Raw genomic sequence first — 16,035 nt, forward strand, 5'->3', positions numbered from 1 at the left:
GCAAGTGCAAGCTGCTACGACTTGTGCTAAAAGAAACTTCCATTTCCAAATGTGCATGTAAGGTCTGAGCTCCCCAAAAGACCCACTCTGGTCTCTGCCTGGAGCAGACCTGACACTGGTCACTCCCTAAGGCTGAAACACCCACGGGAGGCAACGCTCTGGGTAACAACGCTCTCACTCTAAAGATTCAATCTGGCCTCAGTATTCCTCGTATAAAGAAGGTTTAAGTAAGACTAGAAAGTGCCTCTTCTGCTCCTCTGCTGCCTTCCCTCCACAGGAACATATTCAGGCTGTCAGGCTCAAGGGCCCAGCGGGCTGGTGTCAGCACTAGAGCTGCCCCGGGAGAGCTGTGCCTGGGGCTCTGTGCTGGCAGGGCCTGCTGAGCACCCTGGCCCCAGGGACTGGGAGTGCTCTGCATCCCTCTCCAGCCTACAGGCTGCTGGATTCAGTGCTAAGGAGTTCCTGAGGGGGATGTGCTTCCAGCCCTCCTCTGGAGAAGGGCAGGTTGCCATGACAAAGGCCTTTGAGACAAAGAGGTGTGGGATGGAAAAATAGTATGTGGGAAACCTAGAGGGAAAAATACCAACCTCAATCCAGCATTTGTCATCATTTTCCAACACAAAGTCACAGGACTGGGGGCTTTGGTTCATGATAAACAGTAAAGAGCTACAACTGCCCTCAAATTAGGAGAGGCCGGATGAAGCAGGGAAGCAAACACAAACATTCAGCACACAAAGAGCTCAAGATATGCTGATCCTGATGAAGAAAACTTCCCCACAGCAAGGTGTCCTAACATAGCTTCAGACAACCTTTATTATCAAATGCTGCTGAAGCAGAATCACTGCAGGCAAAGGCACCTTTCCCTTAGGCCTTTACAGGTCCTTCCCAATGGCCTTAAGAAAGCCTTAATCACCTGAGCCACCTGCCACCATTTTATGGATTGCACAGGCCTCGCTGCAGCAAAAGCAAGCTTGCAAACGCCTTTTCAAAGGCATACTTTCTGCTTCTAAAGATTCTCTATCCCAGAATGTCTCAACAAGGTCTGAACAAATCTACAGAAGGCAGCAAACAACAACAACAAAAAAAGAACAGGAATGAGAGAGAAGAGGCAGATGAACCACAGCACCATGTGATAGGCTTAATCCTGTTGTCTCTTCTAGATTTAGGAAACCAAGAAACATGGCATTGTATAATAAGAAAAGTGTCAAAAACACGGAGTTCTACAATTACCAAGCTATCAAAAGCTGGGAAATCCCACTGCCCTGAAAGGCAGACTGAAAGACAGCTTTGTTTTCCAGAACTGAATTTTTAACATGCTGTACATTACAGTCAGTCATCTCCCTCTCTCCCATTTGTTGTAGGGGATCCATTTCAAAACATTTTCTTGCTTCGAATCATGCCTGTCATTACAATCCCAGAGCACCCAGGCTGCACATGCACTATCCCTTAAAAGCAGTGATTTCTGGGTTGGAAAGACATCGGCTGTATATAATGGGAATAGCTATTGCCTACCTCCTCCCTAAACCTCATGAGCAGATCTCCCTATTCCCCTTCCCTCTGCAGCATCTCAGACTTGGCATGGTGTCAGCTGGCAGTGCCACTTTAGATCCAGCTCCCCTGTGTCCCCTCTTCTTCCAGTGCTATGGATCCAGAACTGACGCTGCACTTGTGTGGCCCAGCTCTGGATCCCTCTAGCTGTCCAGACTCTTCCCATTTTCCCAAGAGAGCAAGTTTCTCTCCACTGCCTCCCACGTTGTTCGGCAGCTCCGGCCCCGCAGCCAGCGCTGCCCCATGTACCTGGTGGCAATGCTGGCAATGCTGCCGCTGCCGCTGTATTTCCGTGCCCGGCTCAGCCTCCGCGTGGGCTTTGGGTCCTGGAGCCCAGGGCTTGGGACTGAGGGGAAGGTTGAGGCATAGCCGTGTTCGCACTCTGCAAGAGAACCAACAGGCGAGGCATTAAAAACAAAAACAAAACAGCAGCAGCAAAGAAAAAAAGAAAATAAAGAAAAAAAAGAAAAAAGAAAAAATAAAAGAAAGAAGTCAGCAGGCAGGCCTCACCACTAACCAGTTGGCCTAGCTGGGGAGGCCCTTAACCACAACAGCCCAGGGAAATGACAGGATATATTCACAGGGAAGTGGCCTGGGAGTTGAAGAAAAGGAAGGAAGGGAAGTATAAAGTCTCTGCCAACCCTGGAAGAAGGACACCACCACTCAAACACTGAAAATATATTTAAAAATACCACGACAGTCCAGAGAGTGCCTCACCTCTCTCCTCCTGCCCAAGCTATCTGAACCAGGCAAACCAGATGTATTTCACTGTGCCATGGATTTCACGGTGCCATGGACGTTTCTGCTCAGCCAGAGCCACCCACCACCATCCCTCCTGCCCAGTGGAAAACTTTCGCACCAATCCCCCCTTTTTCTCCCAGAAACCACATCCACGTCAATCTCCCCCACTCTGCAAAAACCTTCCACCTCACCCACCGCCTCCAGGAGGACTCGTCAGCCCTATCCCTCACGCAGCCCCTCACCGCTGGGGATTTACCGCCATCCCGCCAGCAAACACTCGCTCTGATCCCTTCTCCGGGGTTACTCTTCCCCGCGGTGGGGATCTGAGCCCAGACCCGCTCCCCTCACGGAGGGCACCCATCCTCCCCCCATTACCTCTCTCCCTTCGCTCCAGATACTCGGCCGCCTCCAGCAGCCGCTGGATGTTGATCATCTGGACCTGCTCCATGGCCGGGGGGCTCCGCAGCCCCGGGCCGCCCTCCGCCCCCGCGCTCCCGGCTTCCCCGCTGGACACGGGGGCGGCTGCGGTGGGGAGGCGCCGGGGATCGCCGTCTCTGCCCAGCGCCCGAGCCTCGTCACACCGTGCCGGGGGCGGCTGTCCCGGCGGGCCGAGGGGCGGCACGGGAACACGCGAGGAAATGCCGGGGGAAGGACCCGCTCCGGGACGCTCCGGCCGGGGAGCGGCGAGCGCTTATTCCTGCCCCAGCCCCGTCCCCGGCGCCCGGCCCAGCGCCGCCCCCGCGGCCAGCCCGGATGGAGCCCGGCGCCGGGCCCTGCCAGGATCGCAGCCCCTCGGCCCGCAGCCCCGCGGCGGGACCGGCCCCTCCGGCCGCCGCCCCGCCCGCCGCCTCGCAGCACTTTGTTTACCTCTGCCCGGCGCCCGCGGGCGGGCGGGGCGGAGCGGGGCGGGCTGGGAAATGCAGTTCCCGCAGCGCCGAGGCACCGCCGGAGCGTGTCGGGGGCTGCCACACACGCCTGACACACGCGCGACCCTCGCGGGGCAATGGCTGCGCGTCCCCACGCCTGAGGTGATGGCTCCGTGCCAACCCCGAGGGCGTGGTGGTCAGGTCACAGAATCACAGCGGGTCACCCTGGGAGGGACCGCGGTGGGTCAGCCTTCGTGCTCGAGCAGGGTCACTCCAGAGCCGTGAACAGGATTGCATCCGGATGGCTCTGGAACATCTCCAGTGAGAGAGACTCCACACCTCCCTGGGCAATCTGCGCCAGTGCTCAGTTACTTGCACAGCTCCTCATATTCAGGTGGGACTTTTGTGTATCAGTCTCTGTCCGTTGCCACTTGTCCCATCTCTGGGCACCACCGCAAAGAACCTGGCCCAGTCTCGGACACCTCCCTTCAAACAGACAGCCATGGATAAGGTCCACTCTCAGTTACCTCTTCTTGCGGCTGAACAGGCCCAGCTCCCTCAGCCTTTCCTCCGAAGAGACGCTCCAGTCCCCTGATCAACTCTGTAGCCCTCCACTGCACCTGCTCCAGGCACTCCGTGTCTCTCCTGAACAGGGAAGCCCAGAACTGGACACAGCTGCAGGTGAAGGCTCCACGCCCACCCACATGGAACTGACTGGGCTGGGGCAAGGATAAAGCACGGAGGCTACAAACGACACAGCCACAGGGTGGAAACTTTACACATCTCACCTGTGGAGATGTAACTTAAAAAATGCTGCCAGGAATTCCCACCTGGAGTGACTGATACATTGTTTTTCATGGAGGGCTGAGGAGCAATACCCATTTTTCAATGTGCACAGATGATTTAAGAGCATAGACAAGAGACACCATAGACAGCAAACTCACTGTACTCAAAGTATCACATTAACAAGGCAGAACAGTGACCATCTCAACATTTTGACAAATGCTGTCACACACCTTTCCGTATGATCGCTCTTTTCAGAATTTTAATAATGTATTTACATCCTGATTTTCATGCAGGTACAAACCCTTGGATCACTTCTATCACCCTGAATTTTACTGACTTCAGCATTAGCTGGAACGGAGCTTAAAACCTGATAACATAAAATTGTATGACACCAGTCTCTAAAATATTTGACTTACTCAAAAAGGATGCACTCAGAGAACATTCAAGATCAGAATCAGAACATTCATAGTAAATATCTGAATCTCCAACTGATTCTGACTTAGAAACCCTCCAAAGACTGTTTTGTAGCTCTGACTGGGGTTATTTTCTGAACCTTTAGGCCATGACTGGTTACATTTGCAAACATTCCGCCATCACAACGGGAGATGGAAAAGTACCTTGAAAAAAATCCCAAAAAAATCAGAGATTCTCCATCAATGGCTTACGTGTGGTAGCAAGGCTTTAGGCAGAGCACAAAGTGTCAGAAGACTCGGGATGGAGTTGCAAGAGTTGGCAGGACTCAACTAGAGAAGGCCTGAAAAAAGTGGATTCAGGATAGCTAACTTTTCTCTACACATAATTTGCTGATTCACCATTTCTGAGGTTTCCTCAGAAAACTGCAGAGTTGCAGCTGATGGAGGTAAAAATAATACCACTATTCAGTTCTTGCACAGACCTTTTCATCTCTGAATCTCTAGGGGTTGACTTGTTTTGTTTCTCTTAAGGTGGGACAGCTGAAAAATAAAGGAAGCTGGGAGACTTCCAGGGACATCCCTCCCTCATTCTGGGAGTCAATCTCCACTCATACACCTACAGCCAGCCACACCACAGCACGTGTAAAGACTGGCTTTTGTCTGGGGGAGAACTCAGGGAACGAAGTATTCTCTCTCCCCACCTCATATTTCTACACTGGAAACTGCCCATAGAGGAGACTCATAAAAGCACATGGAAAATTCCAAATTTGAGCAGTCTCAAGGACTACTCACAAGATCCTGGACTAGGGAAAAGGACACAGGTGCACAGACATCTCCACAACAGTGAGGTTAATGCAAGAGCATTTCTGGGCTCTAACTGTGCTTCCTTTAACCTACTTCCAAAAGCAGCGAGCCATTTTCCTCTCAGGATTAGCAATGCTAAACATCAAAAAAACAAACCTCTCAACTCCAACGCCTCAAACTTATGATGAAGTCCCAAAATCACAGCAAAACAGGCCTTTGTGACCATCCACTGCCACTAGCTTTTCTGATGGCACACTGGGAGATATGTGATGCCACGCTAGGGATTAAATAGGGAAAGCCAAGGCTGGAAAATGAAGGGGTAGGTTAGGAGCGTGTCAGAGTGTCAGCCTCATGAAGGTAAAGTTCAAGATAGAAAACAAAAGAGGATGAAGGAGAGGGCCCTGATACACACGGTGAATTAAATCAGCCCTGGAATGAAGTAACAGCAGGATCAGTTCTGTGTGAAATGATGTGGGATAAGCTCCTGCATTTCCACTTCAGCTCAGCTTCCAAGTCTTTGTTTCTGAAGTAAACAATGTACAATTAGAAAAAAAAAATAAATCTCTGTGAAACAAAGACAAATTTGGGAATAAACTGTGGGACATTTCCCCAAAGAAGGAGCTCTAGAGAAGAGGAAAGCCAACTATGGAGCTAGAGCAGATCTGTAAAATCTTGCAGTTGCCATCCCAAGTGCTCGTGTGGGCAGGTCAGCCTGCAAAATGCCAGTGTGACGGAAACAAAAGTGGGTGAAAAGTAAATAGCGCTAAGAGGCCCGCTGCCATTCAACTGCTGACCAAAAAGCCCCCAAAGTCAGCTTTTAAATGTGGTTGAACAATCCACAGGCAACACTGGGGAGGGGCTAAGGGAAGAGTATTTTAGGGGAGAATGAGATCATTTAATTTAGTGGCTCCGAATTATCTGTAAGTACAGTTTTCTGATTATAAGTGCTTGCTGCTTGGCATCCCTTCTGGCAGCTGTGATTCACTTTCATTGTGTGTTCTGCTGCTTCGCCCTTTAGAAAGGGGCTTTTTACATTTTATTAAATGGCACTTCGGCAACCCTCCATTTCCAGCCTTAATAATGGATTTGTTAATCTCCCTGATAGCCTTTCCCTCCTCCTTAGCAATAATTTAAATATCCAAGAAGAAATCTGCAGTGCAGAAATCAATTAATATTTACATCTGAAATGCTGCTGTACTATTTTCATCAAGTACAACAGATGTGATCTGTTTTTTATCAACATCACCATCACTTGCATTAAACTAGCGACTTCCATCAGGGAAATTTTCTAAGAGCTTTCCAAAAGTAATGTTTTAAGCTTCTCAAACCCGAAATTACTTTAGCTATTTTCTTTCCACTCTGCAGGAAGGGAAACTGATGTGTAAGCAGCATAATTGCTCACATGAAGACACACCCTAAGTCAGAGGTGGAACAGGAACACGTCTCACAAATCAAAATGCCCAGCCCTCTGCTTTGAACACCAACCTTAGAAATAACACAATGCTTTGCAACGTGGAAGTTGTTTTCAATAAGGGCAATCCCTTTGGCTAAGCTGCCTTGTTTTTCTTTCTGTATTTGGCTTTTGCTAAAATCCTCCTGTCCCCAGCCATTTGCATTTTCTGGGAGGAACATCAAGATGGCAACAGTCATAAGCGCTTCCTTTGCCCATGTTCACACAAACCCTCCAAACTCTTAATATTGTTTTCAATCCTCTGAAATCTAACACTTGTGCAATCAAAGCATGAACAGAGATCCCTGGAAGCAACCATTTTCTGGCACTCTCAAAACAATGCAAAGATTCAGTGATTCCCCAAATTTCTGGAAACAGCAGATCCACATCACTCCTGTTTCTCTAGTGAGGGGAACAACATCTGAACAACGGATCAGCACACACTATAACAAACAGGTCTCTATACTTGTAGTCATGGCTATAATAGCTCAGTATTGCTGGACTTGTAGCAGCAGACTGGAAAACAATCCAAGTCCCACCTACTCAACTCCCTTCCAAGGCCTGCAATACCTTCACTACGGGACCTACAAGTGCCTACAGGACATGGCCTCATTTCTCATCCGGGAGCTTCATTCTTTTGAAAGGCATCAGATAATCCATTTCAGCACTCCTACTGGTATCTGACGGACAGTCAACCACCACTGGGAACAGACATTTCTCAGAACCAAACCTCTGGGATATCCAAGGGTTTGAACAGGAATAAAGTGCACACTGATTCAAAGATTAAGCTCTGCCAAACAATAAGGTAAAAGCCACAGATCTATTGGCTCTTTGGGCCACTTGCTCCTTCTCTCCAGGAGATGTGCTCTGTTTTCAGACCTGTGCTGTGCCCAAATTTATACTGAGCCAGTGACTTACTCTGTGGCTTTGATTAAGTCACTTAACTGATCCAGCTGCAAAATTAAGAGGAATTCCCCTAAGAAAAAATATACAGTCTTTCAGCTAAATAACAAGAAGGTAGGGTTCTTCAGCCAGTGGCAGAAGGTGCTTTGCCAGCTCTCAGGATGCTCTGCTGACAAGGGATGTGATCGGTTCTCAGAGGTGCTTCTGGCACAGTTCCATGTTTTTACCTCTGCCCTATCATTTCTCCTGCTGTGGCTTCCTTCTGAATTCTATGCTGAGGTCCAAACAGCATGAGTCAAAATACCCCAACCTGGAAGTGGCTAACACATGAATCACTGTAGCCAGGTCATGAACCAGGAGGAATGAAAGGGGTTTACTGTGAGTTGGATGAAAAATACATAAATAAAGGGGTCCCACACTGCTCTACATATCACATCACCATAAGATCCAAGACCATCTACACTGACCTTGAGCCACGTGGTCAGCTCTCATTGATACAATGGGAGTTCTGAACACAGACCAAAGGCAGTCTCAGCTTCCTCTGCCCTCTGCTAATTACAGGTTTCTGACATTTCTTTGGTTTGTCAGAAAAAGACCCTAAACAGCACGTAAACAACGGAAGGAGCCACATGATGAAGATACTGTTAACCTATCCGCAAGACTCAGTTGTCCTTTCCCTCAGAGAGGATTATTCAGGGGCAAAGGACAAATCTAAAGTCACCTATTTGTTACTCCTGGTCAGAAGATCAATAAACACAGCCAGCACTTGAAGAAGATCTAGCTGTCTCCTGCGAGGGGCCAAGATCCATGGTCCCATGCATGCACACCTCTATTAGACTTGTGTGTCTTGTGAACTTGTCACCCCTGTTACAGAGACTTGATTGCCTTCATGCTTTTGGAAGAGGATATGGCAACACAGGGCTGTATCTGTAGTGAGATCAGAATGCATTACACACCATGCCTATTACAGATAAGTCATCATATCCAAAGGATTCATCACGTGTTTGTGCAACTCCTACTGACAAAAACATGAGTCCATACACACTAAGGGGATGCCTGACACATACTAATCCTCAGCTGATTTTACTCCAGGTCCCTTTAAAAACATCTTCCAAATTCCAGCATTTCAGCTGCTACAGATTTCCAGCCATGCTTATTCATGAAGTGGCATTTGCAGAGGTTACAGATTTATCAACAGAGCTGCCCTCAGCACAACTTTCATTTCTGAAAACAGCCACTGTAACATTCTTCATGTGACGTTTCTATTCCTTGGATACTAAGCTTGAATTTCTAGAAACAGGTCATTTGGAAACCTGTACATGTCAGTTAGCAAGGTGTGTTGGAACGGGGTTTTGTGGTCTCACCATGAGAACTGCAGCAAGAAGGCAGTGGTTATTCACTCCTAGAGGCTCAACTGGAAAAATAATTCAGTTATATTGCAGTAGTTAAAATACTCCAGCTTACCAAAGGAGTCTGATAAGAAGATTCTAACCTTCCCTGCCACCATATTGTAACACAGGTAATTTTTAGTCTAATATTTTAAAGTGAACAACCTAAGGGTGGTGCTGAGAGGCCACTCCTGAACAGTGTGGCCCTGCCATAGCCCTGAGAGTACATCCTACCCTGCTGCACAGCTCTCTGCCCTGTGGTTCTGTTTCCACACCACCCAGCTAAGCCATGGCCCCTCTGCTATCACTCCTACCACAACGATAGGATGTGGGACATATAAATGTAAATCATCATCATCTCCATATTTCTCCCTGAGCTTCAGGCATGTAGGAAACTCCTGCCTTATCTGAAAGTCCTGCCCTCAAAATGGAAGGCTCTGCTGTCTGCCTTGCACCACTGACCTGCAGATAAGGGGAGGTGTGTTTTGGAGGCTGAAAACATCCTTCTAGTTGCTCCTCTATCACCAGAAGGTGCGACAAGCATATCTGGGATAGCCAAGCATTTGGATCTACAAGAGAAGAGCTTGTGTCCACCTCTCAGGGGGGGCCTCTACCAAATAGCATCTGCTCCTACTGGACAGTGTTTTGAGAAGGTGAATAGCCACCAAAGGCTTGGAAAAACTAATTAGGACACTGAGTGTGGTTTATCAGAAATCATAAAACTACAAGGAAAACCACTTGAGCTCTCAGAACCTTAACAGCCCTTCCTTAAATTCCTTCCTTTGGAACATCTACCTGTCACCTCTATTTTTTTAAGACTCTGTTTCCTTGGGGCAGGGCACTGTCACTCCCCTGCATGTACAGCACCTGGCACAACAGGGCTGTGACTCAGCCACCTTCCTGATGGGAGTAACACCAAAATAACTCATTACAGCCCTGCGTAACACCGTGGTCAAATGACCTGGGCATGCTGCAGGAAGCAGGCAAGCACCAAGTCTGACTGCAACCGAGTCTGGCAGCCTCCATCACCAAACATTTTTGAGCTGGTCTCCCCTGTTTTTGCAAACTGTGAGTTCAGAGATTGTAATGAGGACTGACCAGCCATTAGCAATGTCTCTGCCAGGCTGCCAGCACTGGGTGCATTGAGGAATCACCCCTGCCCTGGCAGAGGAAAGGGCACAGTGTTCTCTTGCTGCAATAACCTGAGCTCTGCGTGCCAATCCCTTCCCAGAAATGGGATGTATATATGTTAGGATATAACCCTCCCGCTTCTGCAGCTGTTCCTTAGTTAGATAGGGCCAGTAATGCTCAGAGATTGTTTTCCAATCCCAGCAGCATTTTTCTTTGTTTGGGAGCAACACGTAAAAGCTGCTTGGTTTATGACGGTCACGTTCTGAACAGCACGTTCACCAGCTGAACCTTTGGTTAAATAGGACTTTTCACCCTAAAATGTCCTGATTGCACATTAAAATATTGAAAGGTTTTGCAGAATTGCCTAATAGAAGTGATGATTTTCAACATTAATAGAAGTGATGATTTTCAACATTATGATCTCAACAATTACTAGTGAAAGCTTCAGTGAAAACAAGTGCTCAGGAATGGAGTTGTTTAGATGCAAACACCTCTTTTAAAAATCTAGCAATAAAAAAATCCTGTATCCTGCTGTCCTACTCATTTTCCAGTTCCAAACAAGGAACCGTATGAAATGATGCATTTTTAAATGGAGCGTATAAAAGATCAGATACCATCCATCTCAACGGCAAGGAAAATTCTATCTCCCCCCACCCCGAAAAAAAGCCGTGATTTTGACAGTTCCCCTTCACAACAAGAGCGCTCGTTGTGGAAAAAAACAAACAAACCTAAGCCAGCGGTCTCACACTCAATTTCCAAACCAGGGGTGCTGCTGCTTTCACATGCAAACTCAATCCTTGCTGGTGTCTCCTGTCATTTTCCTGCTCGCAGCTGCTGCTCGTGGTGCAGCTCAGCTCCTCAAGACGCTTGGCTTTAGAGATTCATTACGAAACAACAACTAGCACACGAGGAAAAAAAAAAATCCCACCCCAGTATTAACTCAACTTTCAAAAACAGAAAAGCAGCCCGGATTTGTTATGGACGAGCAAAGAACAAGGGCTTTTGGCTGCAGCTTTAGCGGCAGAGCAGCTCCTCCGCAGTGGGATCCCTTTCCCTGGAAGGCGGCGTGCACGCAGCTGTGCCCGCAGAACAAGGGCACCCTATCTCGTCACCTGCACGGGACCTATAGCTGCCATAGGGGATGAACGGCGAGCAGAGAGGGTGATGGTGCGATGGAGACGCGTGGTGAGGGACTCGCTGATTCCTTTGTAAAGTTAAACGGAAAAAAACCCGCAGCACATGCTCCGCGGAGGGGAAAAAAGGGGGAAAAAAAATCCCCAAACATGAAACCGAGAAGGGCTTAAAAACAAAGAAATCTAAAAAAAAAAAAAAAAAGAAAAAAGTAGAAGATCATAATTTAAAAAAAAATAAATAAAGGCTAAAACAAAGAGTCACAGAGAAGCCCGAGGAAAACGGGGCAAAGCCCCGGCGGCGGAGCGGAGCGCGGGGCTCCCGGCGAGGTTCCCATGTGAGCCCCCGGGCCCGCAGGTCCCCGGAGCCCCCGGGCCGCCCCCGGCCGAGCCCCCCCGCCCCGCGCCCCCCCGGCCCGCTCGGCAACGCGTGACGTCACACGGGGGACCCCGGCGCCGCGCATTGGCGGAGCGGCCCGCGCGGCCCCGCCCCCGGGAGGCGGCGGCCAATGAGCGCGGCGCGCTGGCTCCATGTGCGAACCATGTGTCCGCCCGCGGGGGCGGGGCGCGCCGGGCGCTGCGCCGCTGGAGCGCGCTCCGCCACTGCGCGGGGTCCGCGGCCGCGCTCCGCCGCGGGCCACGGCCGCCCCTTTGTTCCCAAAGCGCTTCTGCCTCGCGGTGCCGCCGTCCCTCGCGGCTCGCGCGCCCGGTCGGGAGACCGCTCCGCGGGGGAGAGCCGCGGGCTACGCGCACCCTCCGCGCCCGCGGAGCAGGAGGCTAGCGGCGCGGCTGGCCACCGCCCCGCACCAGACGCTCGCCCAGCCCTGCCCTGCACTGCTCTGCCCTGCCCTCTCCTCCCGCCGGCTACCTGGCGAGCGCTGCCACTTGCCTACGTGACTCTGCCCATGCCCCGGCGGGGGGAGCGGGGACGTGTCATCGCCTCCTCCCCCGCCGCTCCGGCTCCGCCACCGGCTCTGGCTCCGCACGGGGCCCGCCGCCCCCCCGGCCCCTCTCGGTGCCCCTCCGAGCCCGCTCTCCCCAAGAACCGGCGATGCGCCCCCGCCTCCCGGCGCCGTCCCGCTCCACTCTCCATCCCAAACTTTCCCCCCGGGCCCGCTCTCCCCAGTCGCGGCGGGGGTCGCACGCACGCCTCTGCCGCGGGGGGTGCAGGCCGGCCCCGGCGCCCTTTGTCACTGCGTCGCCGGCCCCTGCAGCCAGCCGAAAGTTTGGGTTATTTTTCTTACTCCCCTTGACCGCCCCGCAGTCACGCACACGCGCGGCCACGGCCGCCAGCCCGCACTTACTTTTATTCTCCTTCTCGATCCGCTCCAGGTAGCTGGCGGCCTCCAGAAGCACCTGCACGTTGTAGAGGAAGGTGTCCATGCCCGCCGCGGGGCTCGTGTTGCAGATGTCCCCGAGGGGGCACCGGGCCCCGCCGGCCACCCCTGCGCTCCGCGGCTCCCTCCGCGGCCGGCCGCGCTTCCCCATGCCCCGCCGCCTCCCCGTGCGGCGCTGCGCCCGTCCGTCCGTCCGTCTGCCGGCGAGCCCGGCGGCCGCCGCGGTCCCAGCGCTGCCGCCGCCCGCCCCGCCGCTGTGTCGCCCCACGGGCCGCCGCCGTCCCGCCCCCCCCGCGCCCCGGCGGGGCGGCCCGGCCCGGCCGCGCCTGCGGAGTGCGAGCGCCGGCGGCTGCGCGGCGCCCGGCGCGGGGGGGCGGCCGGCGGGGCAGGGCCGGGCTTGTCCCGGGGCGGGGGGACCGGCGGGGCGCCGCTCGGCAGCCCCGGGATGTGTTACGGCTCCGCGGCGGGGAGCGACCCCCTCGGAAAGGGGCGCCGGCTGCTGCGCGTCGGCGGTGGTGGCACCGCGCCGCCGGGGACGGTGGCACCGGCGGTGCCAGTGTAGCGGCGGGGGCCCGGCTGCAGTCGTCCCCAGGACACAGAGGCACAGCCAGGCCTGTCCTGCCCCTTGTCACACCGTGTCACCTTCCGAGGGTCTGTCTCTTGACAGGCGGGCTGGGGAGCCCACGCTGCGCCCAGCCAGCCCAGGGGAACATGGGGCCAACGCTGCCCGCACAGCCCCGAACTCCAAAGGGGCTCCTCGGCATGAAGCACCAGCAGTTTAATGTCAAATTACTCCTCCTCTATTAGGCAGTGCCCCCCAAAAAACTCTCTCTGGGTTCAGACTGTAAAAGCAATTAACATTTTTTTTTTCCAAAGTAAATCGAAGACGGAGAGCAGGCAAGGGTTGCACCAGCTCTCCCTTCACCCCTACATATCCATCCCTGCAGACCCGGGGTCAGGGCCGGGCACACTGCAGCTTGTTTTTCCCTTGTTCTGCAGTCAGGGAGGTGAGAAAGAGCAGCTGCGCCCGGAGGAGAAGAGCGCAGACCTGACCCAAACTGAGGAGAAGGGCACGGGTTTGTACTTCCAGGAGTAATTGGCAGTCTCGGGTCCATGAATCTAGAGGGGGTAGGCGGAGTGGACTCCGCTAGCACCAGGCGGGCAGCAAAGTGACCTCCAACACCCTCCTGGCTTCCCCTTCCATCCGTGACAGCAACACCTGAAACACGGTGCTACGTTTGCAGCACGAAACCCCGCTCCTGCCCGGCCGGTCGGGTTGGTCCGCTTCCCCTGAGGAGCCCCGTGGGAGCGGCTGGGGAGAAGCATCGCCCCAGAGATGTGCTGGGGTGTGGGGACCTGCTCACACCTGGCTGCCGTGGGCTCCGTGGGTCTCGCCGGGCTCCCAGGGACGGGAACTGGCTGGAGAGCGGGGCAGAGAGGTCGTGGCGGCGTTTAGAAGCGCTGTTTTACTTTACTAAGTGTTAATTGGTACCTGGAGCCCGCAGCATCACGGGGACCTGAATCATCTGAGAGGGGACGGTGCCCCAGACTGCAGCGAATGCAATGAAATCCCTGCGGCTCCCAATTGCTGGGGGCCGGCAAGGCTATTTTTGGGAAGCATGGCTGCAGGATTTCATCCGTCACATGCCCTTCCCACGGCACATGCCGGGGCTGGGCCGGCTCCCCGTGCAGCGCGGCTCAACGCAGCCTCTCCCGTGGCCCGGTGGCGCCTCCTCCGTGCCGGCAGCACCACATGGCTGCTGCCACATCAACAATGCCGCCACTTGTCCCATCACGGCAGGTGGGCACCCCAGGACGGGCTGATGTAGGGGGGAGGGCACAAAGCATCATCTAGATTTAGTTGTGATCTAAAGAAGAGTGGAGAGCAGAGCCTGGTGTGCTGTGAGCAGGAGCACAGAGCGGGACAGAACGCCACTGCCACGCTCAGGTGTGCTCAGCACCCGCAGGTGATCGGCCGTCCCGAAGAGCAGGATTTCAGCTGGCAAAGCAAGGGCTGACCAGAGCAGAGGTGGAGCTGGGAGCCAGGCTGAGCCGTAGGGTACATCCAGGTGAGTGAAAGACTCAGAATGTACTTGACTTCTTTTGACTCCACTGACTAGCTGAGATAAGACACAGTTTAGAAGCATGCATGGGCAAACACTCCCATTAAAAGACCAGTCAGAAAGTCTCAGGCTTTCTAATTGTGCAGGGTTTGAGCTGGTGTTGTGGCTGGTCTAATAAACCCCAGTTGCAGCCACTGGGGGCCTGGACACGAGCAGCTGTCCAGCTTGGCTGGACACTGAGGGCACCTCTCTGCTGGCTCACCATTGGGCAGAAGGCTTCCCACGACCTCACCTTAAAGTACAAAAAGTCATTGCTGAAAGCACACCAAAGGCAGCAGAGGCGGCCAGCATCAGATGATTTAAAAATCTCAGCTCCTCTTCCAGAAGATGAGGATGTGTGTGGCCATCCAGAGTCTAAACTGTAGATCTTGTGCCTAATGGCAGCATCTTCTGTCACCTACTGCATTTCTTGGTTCTCCTTGTGCACCTGCACAACACTTCTCTGGTGATTTTTGGAATGCTTTGTATGAATTGGTGCTGATTCAGCCATCAATAGCAGGTACCGCTTTTCTCAGTGTGACATCCCAGGTTTGAAGCCAGAATAGTCATAATTTGGATCCCTTTCCCTTCTAGCTTAGTTCCAGGATAATTTCTCTTTAAAGGCACTTCCACAGAGAAAAGTATTCCCGAGGGAGTGGTCCAAGGGCAGGCATTCCAAGGGAATGGCACAAGAGGAATGGAGGCTTTAGGGCATGGGGGCTGTGGGGTACAAAAGAAAAAAGGGGTGGGCAGTGGAAAGCACAAAGAATCAGAGAGGCAACGCAGAAGGAGTGATAAGAGAAGAAGTTTAGCAGTACTGCCAGCTCTGCACATCCAGCAGCCATGGTCCAGCACCCTCATCCACTGCAGCCTTCTAAATACAGCCAGTTAAGGACATGCCCTCTTTATTTCCCTTCTCTTGTGCTTTGTTCAACCTTTGAGCTCATCCTGAAGTCTCACTGTCGGTTTTTGCTCTGCAAGGTGAAGGGGAAGCTGCTTCTTGGACCAAAGTGGAAGATCTGAGTGCAGCCTCATGGGCCCACAGGAATGGGAGTTGGGGTGAGGTGGGGTGAGCCCCTGGCTCAGCCCCACTGCCCACACCTCTGGCACAGCCCCTGCTTGCCAGCACGTGGCCAAGGCAGCTCTCACAATGTGGGAGATCCCTGGACCTCTTATCAGCAGCCTGTGGCTGCAGGCTGCCCTCAGTGCAGTGTGGCACAGCGAGGGGAGCGTGGCCCAGGGGTGCAGATGTTGTGTGCCCACAGTGATGTTGCCAAGTTCACAGCTGTAGGAGCGGGAGAAACATCCACCCCATCATTTGGGGATTGGGTTAGATTAGAGGTAGGATTGCTGGAGTGCTTTATTTTACAGTGCTGCATAACACAGCAAGGTGTGGGTTTAGGTGCAAAGCTGCCTGGTGGTGTGAGGTGCCATGA

The 16,035-nt window shown here is 52.9% G+C and overlaps 1 protein-coding gene across 2 annotated transcripts in view; it reads right to left on the reverse strand.

Moving 5' to 3' along the window:
* The window catches only part of MXI1 (MAX interactor 1, dimerization protein), a 56,016-nt gene extending 43,266 nt beyond the window's left edge, over positions 1 to 12,750 (reverse strand). Inside the window, exons 1-2 of one of the 2 annotated variants that reach the window (XM_066323603.1) lie at positions 12,465 to 12,750; positions 1,798 to 1,930 (exon numbers count right to left, since the gene is read on the reverse strand). In XM_066323603.1, the coding sequence (XP_066179700.1) occupies positions 1,798 to 1,930; positions 12,465 to 12,648 (317 nt within the window). In that variant the 5' untranslated portion in view covers positions 12,649 to 12,750. Of the gene's footprint in view, positions 1 to 1,797; positions 1,931 to 2,664; positions 3,074 to 12,464 lie in introns of those variants that run through there. The other variant, XM_066323604.1, reaches the window with a different exon arrangement.
* Between the last annotated feature and the right edge of the window lie 3,285 nt (positions 12,751 to 16,035).

Source organism: Sylvia atricapilla, chromosome 8 (genome assembly GCF_009819655.1).
Source record: "Sylvia atricapilla isolate bSylAtr1 chromosome 8, bSylAtr1.pri, whole genome shotgun sequence".
NCBI classification, from domain to species: domain Eukaryota; kingdom Metazoa; phylum Chordata; class Aves; order Passeriformes; family Sylviidae; genus Sylvia; species Sylvia atricapilla.